Source organism: Meriones unguiculatus, chromosome 20 (assembly GCF_030254825.1).
Source record: "Meriones unguiculatus strain TT.TT164.6M chromosome 20, Bangor_MerUng_6.1, whole genome shotgun sequence".
NCBI lineage: Eukaryota > Metazoa > Chordata > Mammalia > Rodentia > Muridae > Meriones > Meriones unguiculatus.
In genome coordinates, this window is record NC_083367.1 from 56,690,831 (window position 1) to 56,706,262 (window position 15,432).

General features: G+C 39.4%; 1 protein-coding gene across 6 annotated transcripts in view; it reads left to right on the plus strand.

Moving 5' to 3' along the window:
- Window positions 1-15,037, plus strand: part of Wdr27 (WD repeat domain 27) — an 87,278-nt gene extending 72,241 nt beyond the window's left edge. For 2 of the 6 annotated variants that reach the window (XM_060373305.1, XM_060373309.1), the window contains 2 exons: window positions 10,507-10,571; window positions 13,282-15,037. In XM_060373305.1, the coding sequence (XP_060229288.1) occupies window positions 10,507-10,557 (51 nt within the window). In that variant the 3' untranslated portion in view covers window positions 10,558-10,571; window positions 13,282-15,037. Of the gene's footprint in view, window positions 1-10,506; window positions 12,788-13,281 lie in introns of those variants that run through there. The other 4 variants (XM_060373304.1, XM_060373306.1, XM_060373307.1 and 1 more) reach the window with 3 other exon arrangements.
- The last annotated feature ends 395 nt before the right edge of the window (window positions 15,038-15,432 follow it).

Genomic DNA, 15,432 nt, shown 5'->3' on the forward strand with positions numbered 1-15,432 from the left:
GTGGCCTCCGGCCTGAGCACACTGTGGTCACACTGTAGGAATGTGGCCGTTGGACCATAATGTTAGTTCTGCTCAATTTCTCAGTAAGTGATTTATAAACCCATCTTGAAAAACTATCTCAAGTAAGTTGCAGCATTTTTGTTCTTCTCAGCACATAGGATTCCAATTACACATCTAGTTCTATTATTGAACTTTGTTAATGAAGTTTGTGAATTGTAAGAATGACCAGTATGTTTTACTCAAGGACAAGCAGATTAAAGAGAGCAACAGAATTTGATGGGAGAAGATATAATAACAATGTCCCACAGAGAACCACTCACTGTACAGACTTGTACAAGTGTGGGTATCTCTGTGCTAATCGTGGTCAAGAACAGGTTAAGAAGACAATGCAGTCAGTCCTGAATGAGACCTGACAGGCTAGGGTCAAATAGAAGGGTAGGAGGTCCTCCCCTATTTGTGGTCTAAAGGAGGGGTATATGGGGAAAAGAGGGAGGGTGGGTGGGGTTGGGAGGAGATGAGGGAGGGGGCCACAGCTTGGATACAAAGTGAATAAATTATAATAAATAATAAATTAAAAATTAAAAAAGAAAAGGACTTAACTGATACAGTTTTGCTTTAGCAACGCAGTCTATAATAGAAATTACACATAATATACAGTTATTTATGGAAATGTAAGCTGCAATTACAAAAATATATTAATGGGGTCACTGTTTCATAACTTACTTCAGAGACATTATCTTTTAACTTGTCGCTTTTCATTTTTTTTCAACTTTTAAAAAAGAAATAGTGCATATTATTTTGGGAAATAGAGTAAACAAGCCGGGTGTGGTCATCATGTCTGTAATTCCAAATGCTCAGTGGCTGAAGCAGGAGTTGAAGCTAGCCTGAGTTAGCAAGATCCTACTTCAAACACCGGGGGCTGCAGCTCAGTGGCAGAGAGGTTCTGGGTTTGATTCCATCACAATAAACAAATACAGGGAGGGGTGAAAGGAGGGAGGAGAGAGACAGAGAGACTAGAGAAAGGGAGGGGAGGGGGCAAGCAAACAAGGAAAAACATGCTAGCTCTTAGTCACTGAGCACTCCCTAGTGACCATCATGGAGGCTCTCCAGTATTTCTTCCTATGTGCAGGTGTGAATGTGTGTACACTTGGATACATCCACAGGCGAAGAAAATAGATTCAGTTACAAATACCATTTATTGCTCTCATTTTGCACCAATTATATTTTAAATTGAATTTGAGAACGACCAGTGGTGTAATCATGCAGAAATGAAGTTAATTTTTGTATATTGATCTTTGTGCACCTGCTGGACTTGTTTATTAGGTACGATAGTTTTTAGATGGTCCTCACTTTATGTGCATATGAGTCTATCATCTGAAAAGTAAGTTTCAAGATCTACTCCAGAAGAACAATGTTTCTCTTCATTAACTTCCCCAATTATAGGAGCAGCTGCCTCTGCCGTGTTCCTGATTTTAGTGTACACTTTCAGGACCCTGTCATTAAGGATGATGTCAGTTGTAAGTTTTGCATGTCTGGCCCCATAAAGTGCAGGGAGGCACTCCTTATTACTAGTCTATTTGGTGTTTTTATAATCATGAAAAGATTTAATTTTTATGTATTTTTTTCTGTTGAGATGACCATGTTGTTTGTATTTTACTCAGTTTCTGCAGTACATCAAATTATCTCTCTCTCTCTCTCTTTTTTTTTTTTGTCACACAACAATTCCTAAATATAACCTGTTTAGTCTGTGTAATGCTACTTGTATTTATGTTTTCAGGGCTGGCCATTTGGCACTGGGTGTTTTCCCTAGGGAACACCACCTTTTCTATCCCCAGTCTTCTTTGGTTATCTATAGTTCTTTGTGTAGGGCTGAGGCCTCATGGACTTTTCTCCATTTAGTTTGGAATGACAATGCGCATCATCTTATTTCAGCTTATATTTGGATAGTCTTGTTGGTGAGACTTTATAAGTGTAGCACAGCTGAGTGGGTCTTAAGTCCAGCTAGAGAGCTGTTTGTTATTGCCACGATGAACGTGCAATTACTGCACCATTAGCATTATGCACCGTGCTGGTTGTCAGTGTGATTCATAGGTCATAGCTGGGGAGGACTGTTGGTTGGCTGCCTGCTTTGAAGCTTCATGGTGCTTTCAGGGGGAAAACAGTAAGAGAAGGAACAGGATGCAAGAGTGAATAAGGGAGGTGTATATAATTAAATATGTTAAATATGTGTATAAAAGGGTTTGAAGGAAACACATTTCATACAATTAAATATGACCTAAAATTAGGCAAAAGAAAAGCCACCATGTGTGGTATGTGTCTGTTTAAACCTCTTGAGGCATTTTGTGACTAAACATATGGTCTTTCTGACCAGCAGATCATCAAACACTGACAAACACTGGTTATTAGGTTTTCTATCTTACAGTGAGATTGCCTTGGGTCTGGGAACAGGAGCTTGTGCCTACCGCCGGAAGTAGTTTTTGTGGATAAACCTTTCTCCTCCAGGAGGAGGTTTCGTAATTGCATCCTTAATCCATTTTTTTATTCCGTATCCACTAAATGAAAAACAGGCATAGCAAAGGGCAATCGTGGTGACTTGTATACATTTTCTCTGTTGGTGTTTCTACGCGTCTGTGTCGCTCCCTAGTGACTTGGTCCTGGGGCTCTTTTATTTCTTTTCAGCCAGATGTCACCAGGACCTCCCACTTAAAAGGATAATAATACTCTCCTCTAACCCTGTAATGGTGCTGTGGAAAAGGAACAATAGCCACAGCTGAGCCAAACAAGGGATTCAGAAAGTGGGGGAGTTTGCCCAAGATACCCCTGGAGCAGTGACACAAAGATAGCTTTACTGTTAATTTTCAGTTCCAAGAAACATACTTACAACAACATGGTCACCGTGAAGACTAACCTAACACTAACCTAACCTTTCAGAGCATGGTTAGCACTAAATGAGCAGCGAGCGAAGTTTAGGAAATGGCTCCCAGACTCAGATCAGCTCCTGGTATGGACACCAAACCTTCCTCAGGTTTGAATTAGGAGGCCACAGACATAATAGAGCTGATGGCTTTCCTTTTACTTTGATTCCCTTCTTTCTCTCTCTTTCCTCTGCATGCTCTTTGATAATTTTATAGAATGCATTTTGATTCTTGTTAGGTGGTCTTTGAGTATTGACAAGAGCTCTGTCAGCCCAATTTTAGGCATTAGAAGCCCTTTTTTGAGTTTTTGGTAAGGGTTTTCCAAGAGATTCTCAAAATATTATAGACTAGTGTTGCCCTTGGTTGCTCTCAGAAGTCAAGGAAAGTCCCTATTGCTAAAGACACCATGTACTTCAGACACAGAGCACAGAGGCCCTGCGCTGTAAATGACCTGAAAGCCTCTTCCCTGAGGACTACCTTTCATGGTACCAGAAGGTGCCATTCACACTTTTGAAGGAGGAAAGCAACCAAAGGATCCAAAAGCTATACCAGGCTTTGGTGCCTATGAACCACCACAACAATCAGTATGACAAGATGGCCCAAAGGGCATAGTAGTGGCACACATACCTTGGTGGCCACCGGAAGTTCTTCAGCTGGCCTTAAGACCCATCAGGTGAGAAGTTGTACCTAGTACTGGAAACCTAGGCAAACCGGGGGAGTGAAGTCATGGATCTTGGAGGAGAGTGTACACACACCATGATCCGTAACTATATTCTAAATATTCACCGTAATACCAACAGACATGTGTAGTCACTCCTCATTAAGGAAACTTCTGTTTGCACAGAGACCATTACAGAAAACCACAACCAATCAAAACTCAGAGCTGTGGAGCCCCCTCCCAACAGATAGATCTACAAAACTCCCATACCTCAAGTTCAGAGCTCATTTCAGAAGACCTGAAAACAATTGCTAAGACCCAGAGGATCTGGGAGTTTTCTGTGAGACTGTTTGCTAGGACTGTCAGAAGTTGCACCCGTGAAATCTCATCAATATGGCTGCTTAACCATGAGCATAACACGAGCTTAAACATAACAGGAACAGTAGGCATGCCACAGTGGACAGGGGAAAGCTCAAGAAACTCAATCCTGCGCGAAGAGCTACAGGCCACTAAGGAATTCAGAGAGTGGGAGAAACAGTCTTTCCCGGGGAAGAGCACGCTGACTGGTTCTCCAACAACTAATGAAAAGGGAGGTTATGAATTTGAAATAATGCAAGGAAGTGTGTGTATGTGGGAGAGATTGGAGGGAGATAAGGGAGAGGGGGAAATTATATGATTATATTACATCAAAAATTAAAAATTCTAAAAAAATGGAAAAAATTCACTGGTGAAATCATCAGGGCTAGATTTTCTTTGTTAATAAAAAAGATGGTTTTAGAGATATGGTTTTACTATATATTCCATGTTGGCCTTCAACTTGTGATCCTCATGTCTCAGATTCCAGTGTGTTGGAATTACAAATGTGTGCTCCCACACAGGATTCATTGAAAGACAGATGTTTTGTTCATCATTCATTCTTATTAGCTACAGGCATCTTCAGGGTTTTTTTTTTAACATGTGTATAGTATGTTTGGGGGTTGGTATGTGAATATCTATGTGGTATGTCTGTGTGCCATGTGAATGAGTCTATGGTATATATGTATGTATGTGGTATGTATGTATGTATGTATGTGGTGTTAATGTGTGTGTGGTCAGTATGTGTGTGGTGTGTGAATGTTCATGTCGTATGTGTGTTCATGTTTGTGTAATATGTGGTATGTGAATGTGGTATATGTGTTTGTGTGGCATGTATATGTATGTGATGTGTGTGTGATACATATATGTATGTGGTATGTGAATGTATGTGAATGGTATGCATGTGTATTTGAATGTGTGTGATATTTATGTGTTATATATGTGTGTGTGTATGGCATGTATGTATTTGTATGTGCTATGCAAATGTATATGTGGTGTGTATGTATGTTGTATATTTGTGTGGGGTGGGGTAACAATGTGTGTTGTGTGTGGTATATGTGTGTGCTATATATGTGTGGTGTGCTATGTATGTAGGTGTGTGTTTGTGGTGTGTGTGGTATGTATATGTCTGTGTAACTGTATATGCGCTTATGTGTAAGATATTCAAATTGTTAGTATAAAATTGTTCATAGTAATTTTTACAATGGCTTTATTTCTGTGGTATCAGTGAGAATGGCACCCAGTTTCAAATTAAGAAATTTTGATATTCTTTGTTTTTCTTAGTTCATTTAGCCAGACTTGATCTTTTCAAAGAATCAACTTCTGGTTTCATTGATTTCCCCTATCTTTTTTTAATGTTAAGTAGTTTTATTTCACAGTGTATATATATTAAAATGTCATGTTGTAAACTGTATATATTTCTATGCAATCTTTATCATATTTTAAAAAGTAAATCAGTGTGTGTGTGTGTGTGTGTGTGTGTGTGTGTATGTTAAAACAAAACAAAAACAGAATGAATGAGTTTAATGAACCAGTGAGATTTTTACTTGATCATGGTGGATGATGTGTTTGGTGTGTTCTTGTTTTCAGTTTGCGAGTATTTTATTGAGTATTTTTGCCTCAATGTTCATAAAGGAAATGGGTATGAAATTCTTTCTTTGTTGGGTCTTTTTGTAGTTTGGGTATTGGGGTTACTGTGGCCTCATAGAATTAATTTGACAATGTTCCTTCTGTTTCTATTTTGTGGAGTAGTTTGAGGAGTATTGGTATTAGTTCTTTGAAAGTTTGGTAGAATTCTGCATAGAAAGTATCTGGCCCTGGGCTTTCTTTGATTGGTAGACTGTAATGACTGCTTCTATTTCTTTAGTGGTTATAGGTATATTTAGGTTGTTTACCTGATCTAGATTTGACATTGGCAAGTGTCCTAGGTATTGACATTACCTATCAAGAAGATTGTCCATTTCATTTAGATATTCCAGTTTGTTGAGTGCAAGCTTTGAAATATGACCAAGTGATCTTTGGGTTTCCTCAGTGTTTGTTGTTATCTCCCCCTTTCTATTTCTGATTTTGTTTATTTGGATACTGTATCTCTGCATTTTGGTTAGTTTGGCTAAGGGCTTGCTATTTTGTTGATTTTCTCAAAGAACCAGCTCTTGGTTTTGTTGATTTTTTGTATTGTTCTCTTTGTTTCTAAGTTATTGATTTCAGCCCTGAGTTTGATTATATCTTGCCATCTTGGGCGTGTTTGCTTCTTTTTCCTTTAGAGCTTTCAGATGAGCTGTGAAGTTGCTAGCGTGGGATCTTCCCAGTTTCATTATAAAGACACTTAGTGCTATGGACTCTTAGCACTGCTTTCATTGGGTCCCATAGATTTGGGTATGTTGTGCTTTCATTTTCATTGAATTCTAGGAAATCTTTAATTTCTTTATTTTCTCCCTGACCCAGTGGTCATTGAGTAGGAAGTTGTTCTGTTTCCATGAGTTTGTAGGCTTTCTGTTGTTTCTGTTGTTGTTGAAGTCCATCTTTAATCCATGGTGGTCTCATAGAATGCAAGGTGTTATTTCAGTTTTCTTGTTTCTGTTGAGGCTTGCTTTGTGACCAAGTATATGGTCAGTTTTGGAGAAGCTTCTGTGATGTGCTAAGAAGAAGGTATATTCTTTTGTGTTTGGATGGAATGTTCTGTAGATGTCTGTTAGGTTCATTTGATTCATCACATCGATTAGTTTTATTATTTCTCTGTCTAGTTTCTGTCTCGATGACCTGTCTATTTGTGAAAGTGGGGTATTGAGGTCTCCCACTATTGATTTGTAAGGGATCAATGTGTGGCTTAAGCTTTATTATTGTTCCTTTAACAAATGTGGGTGCCCTTGCATTTGGAGCATATGATCAGAATTGAGATGTCATTTTGGTAGTTTTTTCCTTTGATAACTATGAAATGTCCTTCCCAATCTTTTTTGATTAATTTTGGTTGAAAGTCTTATTAGATATTAGAATGGCTACTTCAGATTGCTCCTTGGGTACATTTGCTTGGAAAACCTTTTTCAAACCCTTTACTCTGAGGTAATGTCTATCTTTGTATCTTGTGTGCCTGAGATTCTGTCTTCCATCTCTTCAATTCTATTGGTAATGCTTGCATCTGTTGTTCCTGTCCTCTTCCCTAGGTTTTCCATCTCCAGGATTTCCTCAATTTGTATTTTCCTTATTGTGTCTACTTCCATTTTCAGGTCTTGAACTGTTTATTCATTTTCATCACCTGTTTAATTGTGTTTTCCTGTGTTTATTTAAGGTATTTATTTATTTCCACTTTAAAGGCCTCTATCTGTTTGATTGTATTTTCCTGTATTTCTTTAAGGGGTTTATTAATTTCCTCTTTAAAAGCCTCTATAATCTCATAAAGTTGGATTTAAGGTCATCTTCTGTGCTTCAGCTATGTTGGGATAACCAGGGCTTGTTGTAGAAGGATAGCTGGGCCCTGGTGGATTATGTTCTTACACTGGCTTTTAGCCATCTGGCTGTCCTTGATGGTGGTGTTTCTGATGCAGGACTCCTCAGGGAATCAGGCAGAGACTTGGGTCTGACTGGAGCTCAGGGAAGAGCTGTTGATGACCTCTGGTAGCTGTGCCTCAGGTGGTATTTTGATTATATTCATTTCCCATTGCCCTCTCAAATGCTCAGTGAGAGTGAGCGTGTGTGTGTGTGTGTGTGTGTGTGTGTGTGTGTGTGTGTCTGAGTGAGAGAGAGACCCAACAAACTTAACTAAATTTATTATGTGATCATGGATAAGGGGTTGTTTATAGGATCATGATCAACTTTCAGTGGCTATGTCACTGAAAAAAAAGTTCCCTCTCTCCACAAATTAGTAACTTCCCATTTTGTTTGCATATTGTTTATATTTGTTTTTACTATTTATTTCCTTTCCTCTCACAGCTATGAGATTTGTTGTTCCTAAGAGAGTTACTTTTAGTTCTTTAGATTGTAAAGTTGGGTTATTGATATAAGATCTTTTTAAATATAAACATTGATAACTATTTTCTAAACCTACTCCTTTGCTCATTTTTTTTCATGTTATGTTTTCATCTTTAGTCATATCATAAAGGCTTTTCCTTTGATCCATTATTTCCTTCGAGGGCTTGAATAGCATGTGTGAGCCCTGGGTTCCATCCCCAGTGCTGTATCACTCAGTACTCTGTATATGCTTGTAATTCCTACAGTTGGGACGTAGAGGCAAGGAAAATCAGAAGTTCAGGGTCATCCTCTGCCACATAGTGAGTTTGAGACTACTTGAGATCCTGTCTCAAAAAAGAATAGAATTCAATTTTTACAGTTGTTAGATTTTGTCATCATTTAATTTAGACAGAAAGGATTCTTTGTATGATATCTGATTTGTTCAATATACTGAAATGCAGTTTAACAAATGGTCTATTCTAGAAATACACCTGGGTAGTTTAGAAAAACTCATATCATCTTTTTTGGCATTTTCTGTGTTTTCTAGATCTAGTTGGATTATTACATTGCTTAAGTCCTTTGTATAATTACCATTTTTTTTCCCAGTGGAGATGAGAGAAGACAGAAGAGAGAAGAAACCCCTGTTATTGTCAATAATATTTTTCTTACTTCTCTCTATTTCTCTTTTATATATTTGGGTGGTCTCTGTAATATACATGAATGCTTGTTTTGTGTCTTCTGCCATTGAAATGTCAATCAATATACAATATCCTTTTTCATATAACCTTTTTATTTAAAAATAATTTTTCTGAGTCATCCCACTCACTTTTGTTTTTTTTATTTGCATGGAATATCCTCTTTCCATTTCAATTTATTTGTGGTTTTGTATATAAATGAGTTTCTTGTAGATAGCATGTAGGTGGGTCATTTGTTGTGTTACATCTTCCAATCTCTACTGGTTTTTTGTTGAGTTCAAACTACTTGTATTTAAAGTAATTAAAGATAATTACTATCAATAATAATAATAATATAGAGCTTATTTATATACTTACCCACATAGTTTTTAAATTCCCCCTCTCCTTTCTTACATTATGCTCTTCCGTTGTCTTTAATCAATTCTTGTAATAAAATGGTTCAAAGTATTTCCTTTTTATTTTGTGTATACTGTCCTTATGGAGAGATTACATTTAACCTATTAAAGTTGAAACATTTGAATTTTATTTATGCTAGATTAATTTCAATAACTTACAAAACTATGCTTTTTCCATCACTCTTACTCTTATCCTTTTCAGCTTGTTTTCTCCTTCCACCTTTATGTGAATTCTTGAGGTTGAGCTCAAGTTGCCAAGCTTGGGCAGAAAACACTTTAAACACTGAGATGTCTCACTGGCCTTCTTTCAGTTATTAAAATTAAAGATTTCACTCTTATGTATGTGATGTGTTCAAGAAAATATAAGCCAACAATAACCTTAAAATGCACTTGCTTCTTAAATTATGTTTGAATATGTAGTCATAAATCTTAGTTGCAATATTAATTTTTGACATTAATAATTATTTTAGTAAAGTATTTGCTTCTTAAAAATAGTAACTGGGGGAAATGGCTCAGTGATTATGAATTATGATTATACTTTCAGAGGGCCTGGACTCATTTCCCAGCACCCACATAAACCATCTGTATCTGCAGTCCCAGGAAATCCAGCGCCCTCTGCTGGCCTCCATGGCAGTGCACACAAATGTTGCACAGGCACACATGCAGGCAAACACCCATACACATGAAATAAAAATAGTCTCAAATGTTACAGAGTTTTAGTACAATGAAATTAATAGTTACTCATCTATTTCCTTTTTATTGAGACCTTTCTCCTCGAGTCACTTTAAGCTCTTGTTTAAAGTCCTTTCACTTTGTTTGTGGGCCTCCCTCCAGCATTTTTTACAGGGCAGAGGTGTCCAATGTAATGAACTCCCTTGTCCTTTGCTTACCTGTGAGGTCTCAATCATGACTCATGTGTATTCACTGCCTACAGGGAAGTTGGTTGACAGAGACCTTTCTTTCAATCTCTTTAGTCTGTCAACCACTGAGACTATCTCTGGGAGGTGAGCCACTTTTTTCTGCTGTCTCTGTGGTCCAGACTTGGTTTTGGCTTTTGAGAAATTGACTACATTATGGAGGAGTGAGGATCTCTTTCAGTTCATCTTGGCAGGTTGTTGAGCACAGTTGTTTATTTTCATATCTTTTGTCAATTTGGTGATCATTTGCCATTATTTCTTTAAATATTCTCTCCGATTCTCTTCTTTCTTGTCCTGAGACTGCTGCAGGTACATGTTGCTCTGCTAGACAATGTCCCATTGGTCCTTTAATCTCCAACCCCCCACTCCTTGGAGATAAGATCTTGTCACCCAGGCTACCCTAAAGTCAAAGCATTTCAGATAATAAAGCATCAGTAGAGCATATGATGAACTAACGAGTTATTCCACATGCCACACTGTTGCAGAAGACTTTACTAACTTAGTGTATTTATTTGCTCTTTGGCTTGAAACATTAAAAATAATGTAGAAACTGTGTTGCTACTTTTCCCATTGGTTACTCAATGCATGCGAAATGGTTAAGTCATAGTGCTGTACTTTTTGTTACAGCTTACTACAGCCACCTTGGATGGGAAACTTCAGCTGTTTGTGGCTGAGTGACTGCTGACCTGCTGGTAAGAATACAAGAAGAAATGAGAGATAGAATTCATGGCATACCTATTGAGGTGGACGGGGCAGTTTTCATAGGAGACCCTTGCTGGATTCTCATTCTGTAGGACTCACTCCCACCTGAGATTCCCTCCTCTTTGGAAAACCTTCGTAGGAATAGTGGAGATGGTAGTCCGTTTGTGCAGAGTATTCTTCAATAAAGATGAGGAGTCTTATTGAAGAACTCAGTGTCTGTTCCCTGAGTGTACCTTGAGGGGAGGTAGAGACGGAGAGGAGCAAGAGTAGGACACAAAGCCGCACTGACGCTAGTAGCTCATCTTATTCTCTACTCTGTAGCTTTTTGCTTAATTCCTGCCACAGTAGCAGCCACACTTGAGGGTACAAGGTGCCAAGGCTACAGTGGCCCTATGCTGTTCACCTTGATGTCCTACATTGGTCTCTCCAGGATGAGCACAGCCGAGGGGCAGAAGACGGACAAGCCATGTTCAGTCTAGTCTTCTCAGTCCCTGATGAGATGGTTCTTGTGATTCCTTCTTGGTATTTGAAAGATAAAATGATTCATATTCTGGGGAATATGTCATGGGTTTGCTCAACATTGGCACATCCATGTGTTTGAAGACATCAAAGCAAGAATGTAGTCGTGGTCCCAAGCCTGGCCACAGAGGGATTTGGCCCAGACCTTCTGGAATAAGCAATTTTGGTTCATTTTTCCCTTTCCCTTGAAAGGCTTTCTTTGCAGATGTGGGCTTCATTCTTTTCACTAAGTTTAAAAAGACTGTGAAGTGCATTCCAAGCCTGTTCTGGGAGGAGCTGGCCTTTCCTTCGTATTGTGGCCATTTTCTGATGCATGTGACAGGTGGCTGGAGGAGGAAAGATAGTGTGCATACAGGTATAGGCACTTGTGGGTCGCAAGGGCACACAGACAACAAGAGACAGGCCCTCTAGAAGCTCATTCCCAGCATTATGATGAAACTGAACTATTTGGAAATTAAGCTTTTTGCCTGACCACATTTTGACCCACAGAAATGCCTTATTTGACTGTTCTTAAAAAAAAAAAAGTGACCCTAAAATGGTGTCTTCATAACTTTTATTCTTTTCTCTTTCATTTTTATTCCCTTTTTATTACCAACCATAGTTTATCCATATTCTAATCAGAAACAACTTGCTTTGGTTTGTTTCTTGTGTGTAACTTCCCTCCTTATTCCTGACACTGCTGTGGCATTGGCTTTTTGATGCTCTGTGCTCTGAGCACCAGAGAGGCTGAGGAAGCTCCATATGACACAGAAGTTTTTCTTTTTGGTAGAAACCCTTCTCAGATGAGCAGGTGGCATTTTTCAGGGGCTGCTGAAGCTCATAGTCCCTCAGGGTGTGAGGTCTCAAGTTATCTCCGGCATGTTTACAAGAGGGACTTCAGCACAGCAGCAACAGAGACTCCACTTCCCTCGTAGATTAGTGTGCCCAAGATTCGGCCCACCCCTAGCCAGTGAGAGCTTGATTTTTCCGAGGGCCCACCACTTCAGACTGGTGTCAAGGAGCACTGCTCTTATTTTCTCTATTAGTACAAAAGAAGAGATGCTGATGAGTGTAAGTTCTGCACGAGCGGTGTTAAGAGAAAATAAAATGTATTGATGCAAATTTAAAGTATTGATTTAGTGCCTACCCCAAACACTCAAGCACCATTTCAGCCTTGAGTTAGGTGGTGCCACCCATTTCTCAGCCTCCTTTCTTTAAACACCAGTATAGTTTCGTGGAGGTAATCTCATGGTTTGAATCTGAGTGTCGACAAGATAGTGTTTTAAATACTTGTCCCCAGGTGGAAGCACTATTTGGGAGGATTTGGAACCTTGGGAGATAGGACTTGGCTCTTTGGTTACTAGGGTCGGTGTGCTGGCTAGGTTTTTTCAGCTTGACACAAGCTAGAGTTATCCTAAAGGAGGAAACCACAAAAAAAAAAAAAAAAAAAAAAAAAAAAAAAGCTTCCATTAGATCCCAGCAAGCGTCCTTTTATTTCTATTAAGAAACAATTAGGTTAGACTAAGATCAGAAGGAAGGAGAGGAGTAGGGAGGGGCTTATGGGGGGATACAAAGTGAATAAAGTGTAATTAATAAAATTAAATCAAATTAAAAAAAATAAAAAAGAAACAATTAGGAAAGTGCCCCTACAAAATGCAGGTGTCTTTTTTTTTTTTTTTTTTTGCATGCAGCACCATGCCTAGCCTGCTACAAATTTCTTTTTCTTCGTTTTTTGTTTCTTGTTTGTTTTTGTTTTCTTTTTCTTTTTTTTTTTTTTTTTTGTGGCAGAAACTCTGGGAAGCCTTGACTGTCCTGGACTCGCTTTGTAGACCAGGCTGGCCATCAACTCACATCGATCTGCTTGCCCCTGCCTCCCTGAGTGCTGGGAATCACAGGTGTGCACCACCACCCCTGACAAGCATCTTCTTTTTTGACAAGAACCAATTTGCACACAATTCAAACATGACAAACGTGTAAGTTTTAAGCAAAATTCCAACTCTAGAAGTTTGTTTTCCTTTACATGTAGAATTATGCTGAGTCCTGATGAAGACAGGAGTAAAACACTGTCTGAGAGTTCTTCTTTCTATTGTTTTTAATGACTAAGTTATTCACTTTTCATCCTAATTGCAGCTTCCCCTTTATCCTCTCCTCCTGGTCCCTTCCTCTCTCTCCCTTTCTTCCCTTCCCCATTTTCTTAATTAGTGATTGATGGGGGAGGGCCCAGCCCATTGCAGGTGGCACCACCTCTGGGCTGGTGGTCCTGATGACCAAGCCAATAAGCAGCACCTGCCATGACCTCTACATCAGTTCCTGCCTCCAGGTTCCTGCCCTGCATGAGTTCCTGCCCTCACTGCTTTTGATGATGAACTGTGAGCAAAATAAATCCTTTCTTCCCCAAAGTCCTTTTGGTCATGGTGTTTCATCAAAACAGTAGTAACCTTAACTAAGACAGTCAGGCTTTTAGAGCCCAGGCTGAACACTTTTGCTGCTGAGGCTGTGTGACTGAGAAACCATTGTTCCCACATTTTCTGAATGTCCACTCACTGGGTTGCATTTAAAACAAACAAACAAACAAACAGAAAAACACTATTTTTTGCAGACTTTTTTTTTTTTTTTGTCTCAACAAATTCAAATGTGAGCTTTCTCAGAAATTCTCTGGACTGTGTCCAGAACCTTTGAATGCATTATCCTTTGTGTTGGGCAACAAGTATGATTGGAAAGAGGATATATAAAAATACGTGGCTTTTATAGAAGACATGAGTGAACTTCAGAGTACAATAAACTGTGCACAAGCTGCTTCCTAAATATCTTGTCTGTACAAGCTATGTGTTTTATATCCATGGTTCTACAAACTGGCAGTTTCCAGTACCAAACAGTAAGCACCAACTGCCATGATGCCAACTCTCTTACAAGGAGAAGCCTTTGAAACAATACAAGTTGTAGGCAAACTAGTCAACTAATCTGACCAGAAATATGCAGCCATGTTTTCACAGCTGCCATCCGAAGCTAGTGGTGATATTTGGTGTGGGTTGTGAAATCACAAGAAAATAGACGTATGTTTGGAGGAAGGGATCTAGAGCTTTCCTGATCCTTTCTCATGCTGTAGGCACTAAAGGAGGGCCCCATCGCCCCACCTACCTTAGGTAAACTCTGCCATGGACTAATTAGGGCAGTCCTGTCAGACCCTGGCTGTTCTGACTTCTCCTTTGTAAGCTGAGTCTGGCTGAAATGCTAGTGAGGGTTGGCCCAGGCTTACACTGCTCACTTCGCAGTGGCTGCAGTAAAATCATCGGTACCATTTGTAACAGGCACCCAGGGATGCCCTCAAGCACACTGCACCAATGAAGTGAAAATCCATGCTCACCCCCTTTTTCCCTGCTGCCCATCAGAATCCCAGTGCTGGACTTTTGTGACACCTCCTGAAGAGTGTTCAGTCTGTGACAGGGGATACCTCTAACCCTGCAGAATGAACAGTGAACACACTCCAGCAAGAAGCAGCATATTTCACTGATATATTTAAGGACCGTGTTTGTGAACTTGACACCAACCTGGTCATAATCTGAGAAGAGGGGACCTTAGCCTGATGCCTCTATCAGACTGTCATCTTCTTGACTTATGATTTATATGGAAGGGCCCAGCCTATAATTGGCCAGTGCTATACCCCTGGGCATGTGGGCATGGCTTTCCTGAGGAAAAAAGCGGAGCAAGCCTTAAGGAGCGAGCCAGTTACCAGACTTCCTCCATGGCTCCTGAGTCTGTTTCTGCTTGAGCTCCTCCTCTGACTTCCCCAAATGATGGACTGTGTCAAGAAGTAGAAACCAAATAATCCCTTTCCTCCCCAACATTCTTTTGGTCAGTATTTTATCACAGCAACAGCGAAGCAAACTATGACAAGAACCAATTTGCACACAATTCAAACATGACAAACGTGTAAGTTTTAAGCAAAATTCCAACTCTAGAAGTTTATTTGTTTTTCTTTATGCTGAGTCCTGAGGAAGACAGGAGTAAAAGACTGTCTGAGAGTTCTTCTGGAAGTTTCTTTGTTGTTTTGAAATAGGGTTTTTTAAAATTCTATTGTAATAAAAATCCTTTTGCACCATTACAGAATTGTTAACAGTCCGTGTCCATGACCAGAAAGAAGTTGACTTTATCGGCCTGCACACCCAATCTCTTGTAAGGAGATAATTTCTGCAGTGTTCTTTCATGGTAGGACAGGGTACCAGGCCATCAGAGGACAATCTAGCAACTCCTTTGCAGTCTGCAGTAATGGCTCACACAGACAGCTTCTTAGCCAGTGCAGGTCAATAGCAGGTCCACTAAAAATCCAGAGTTGGGAAATTTTGGCAGCCAATT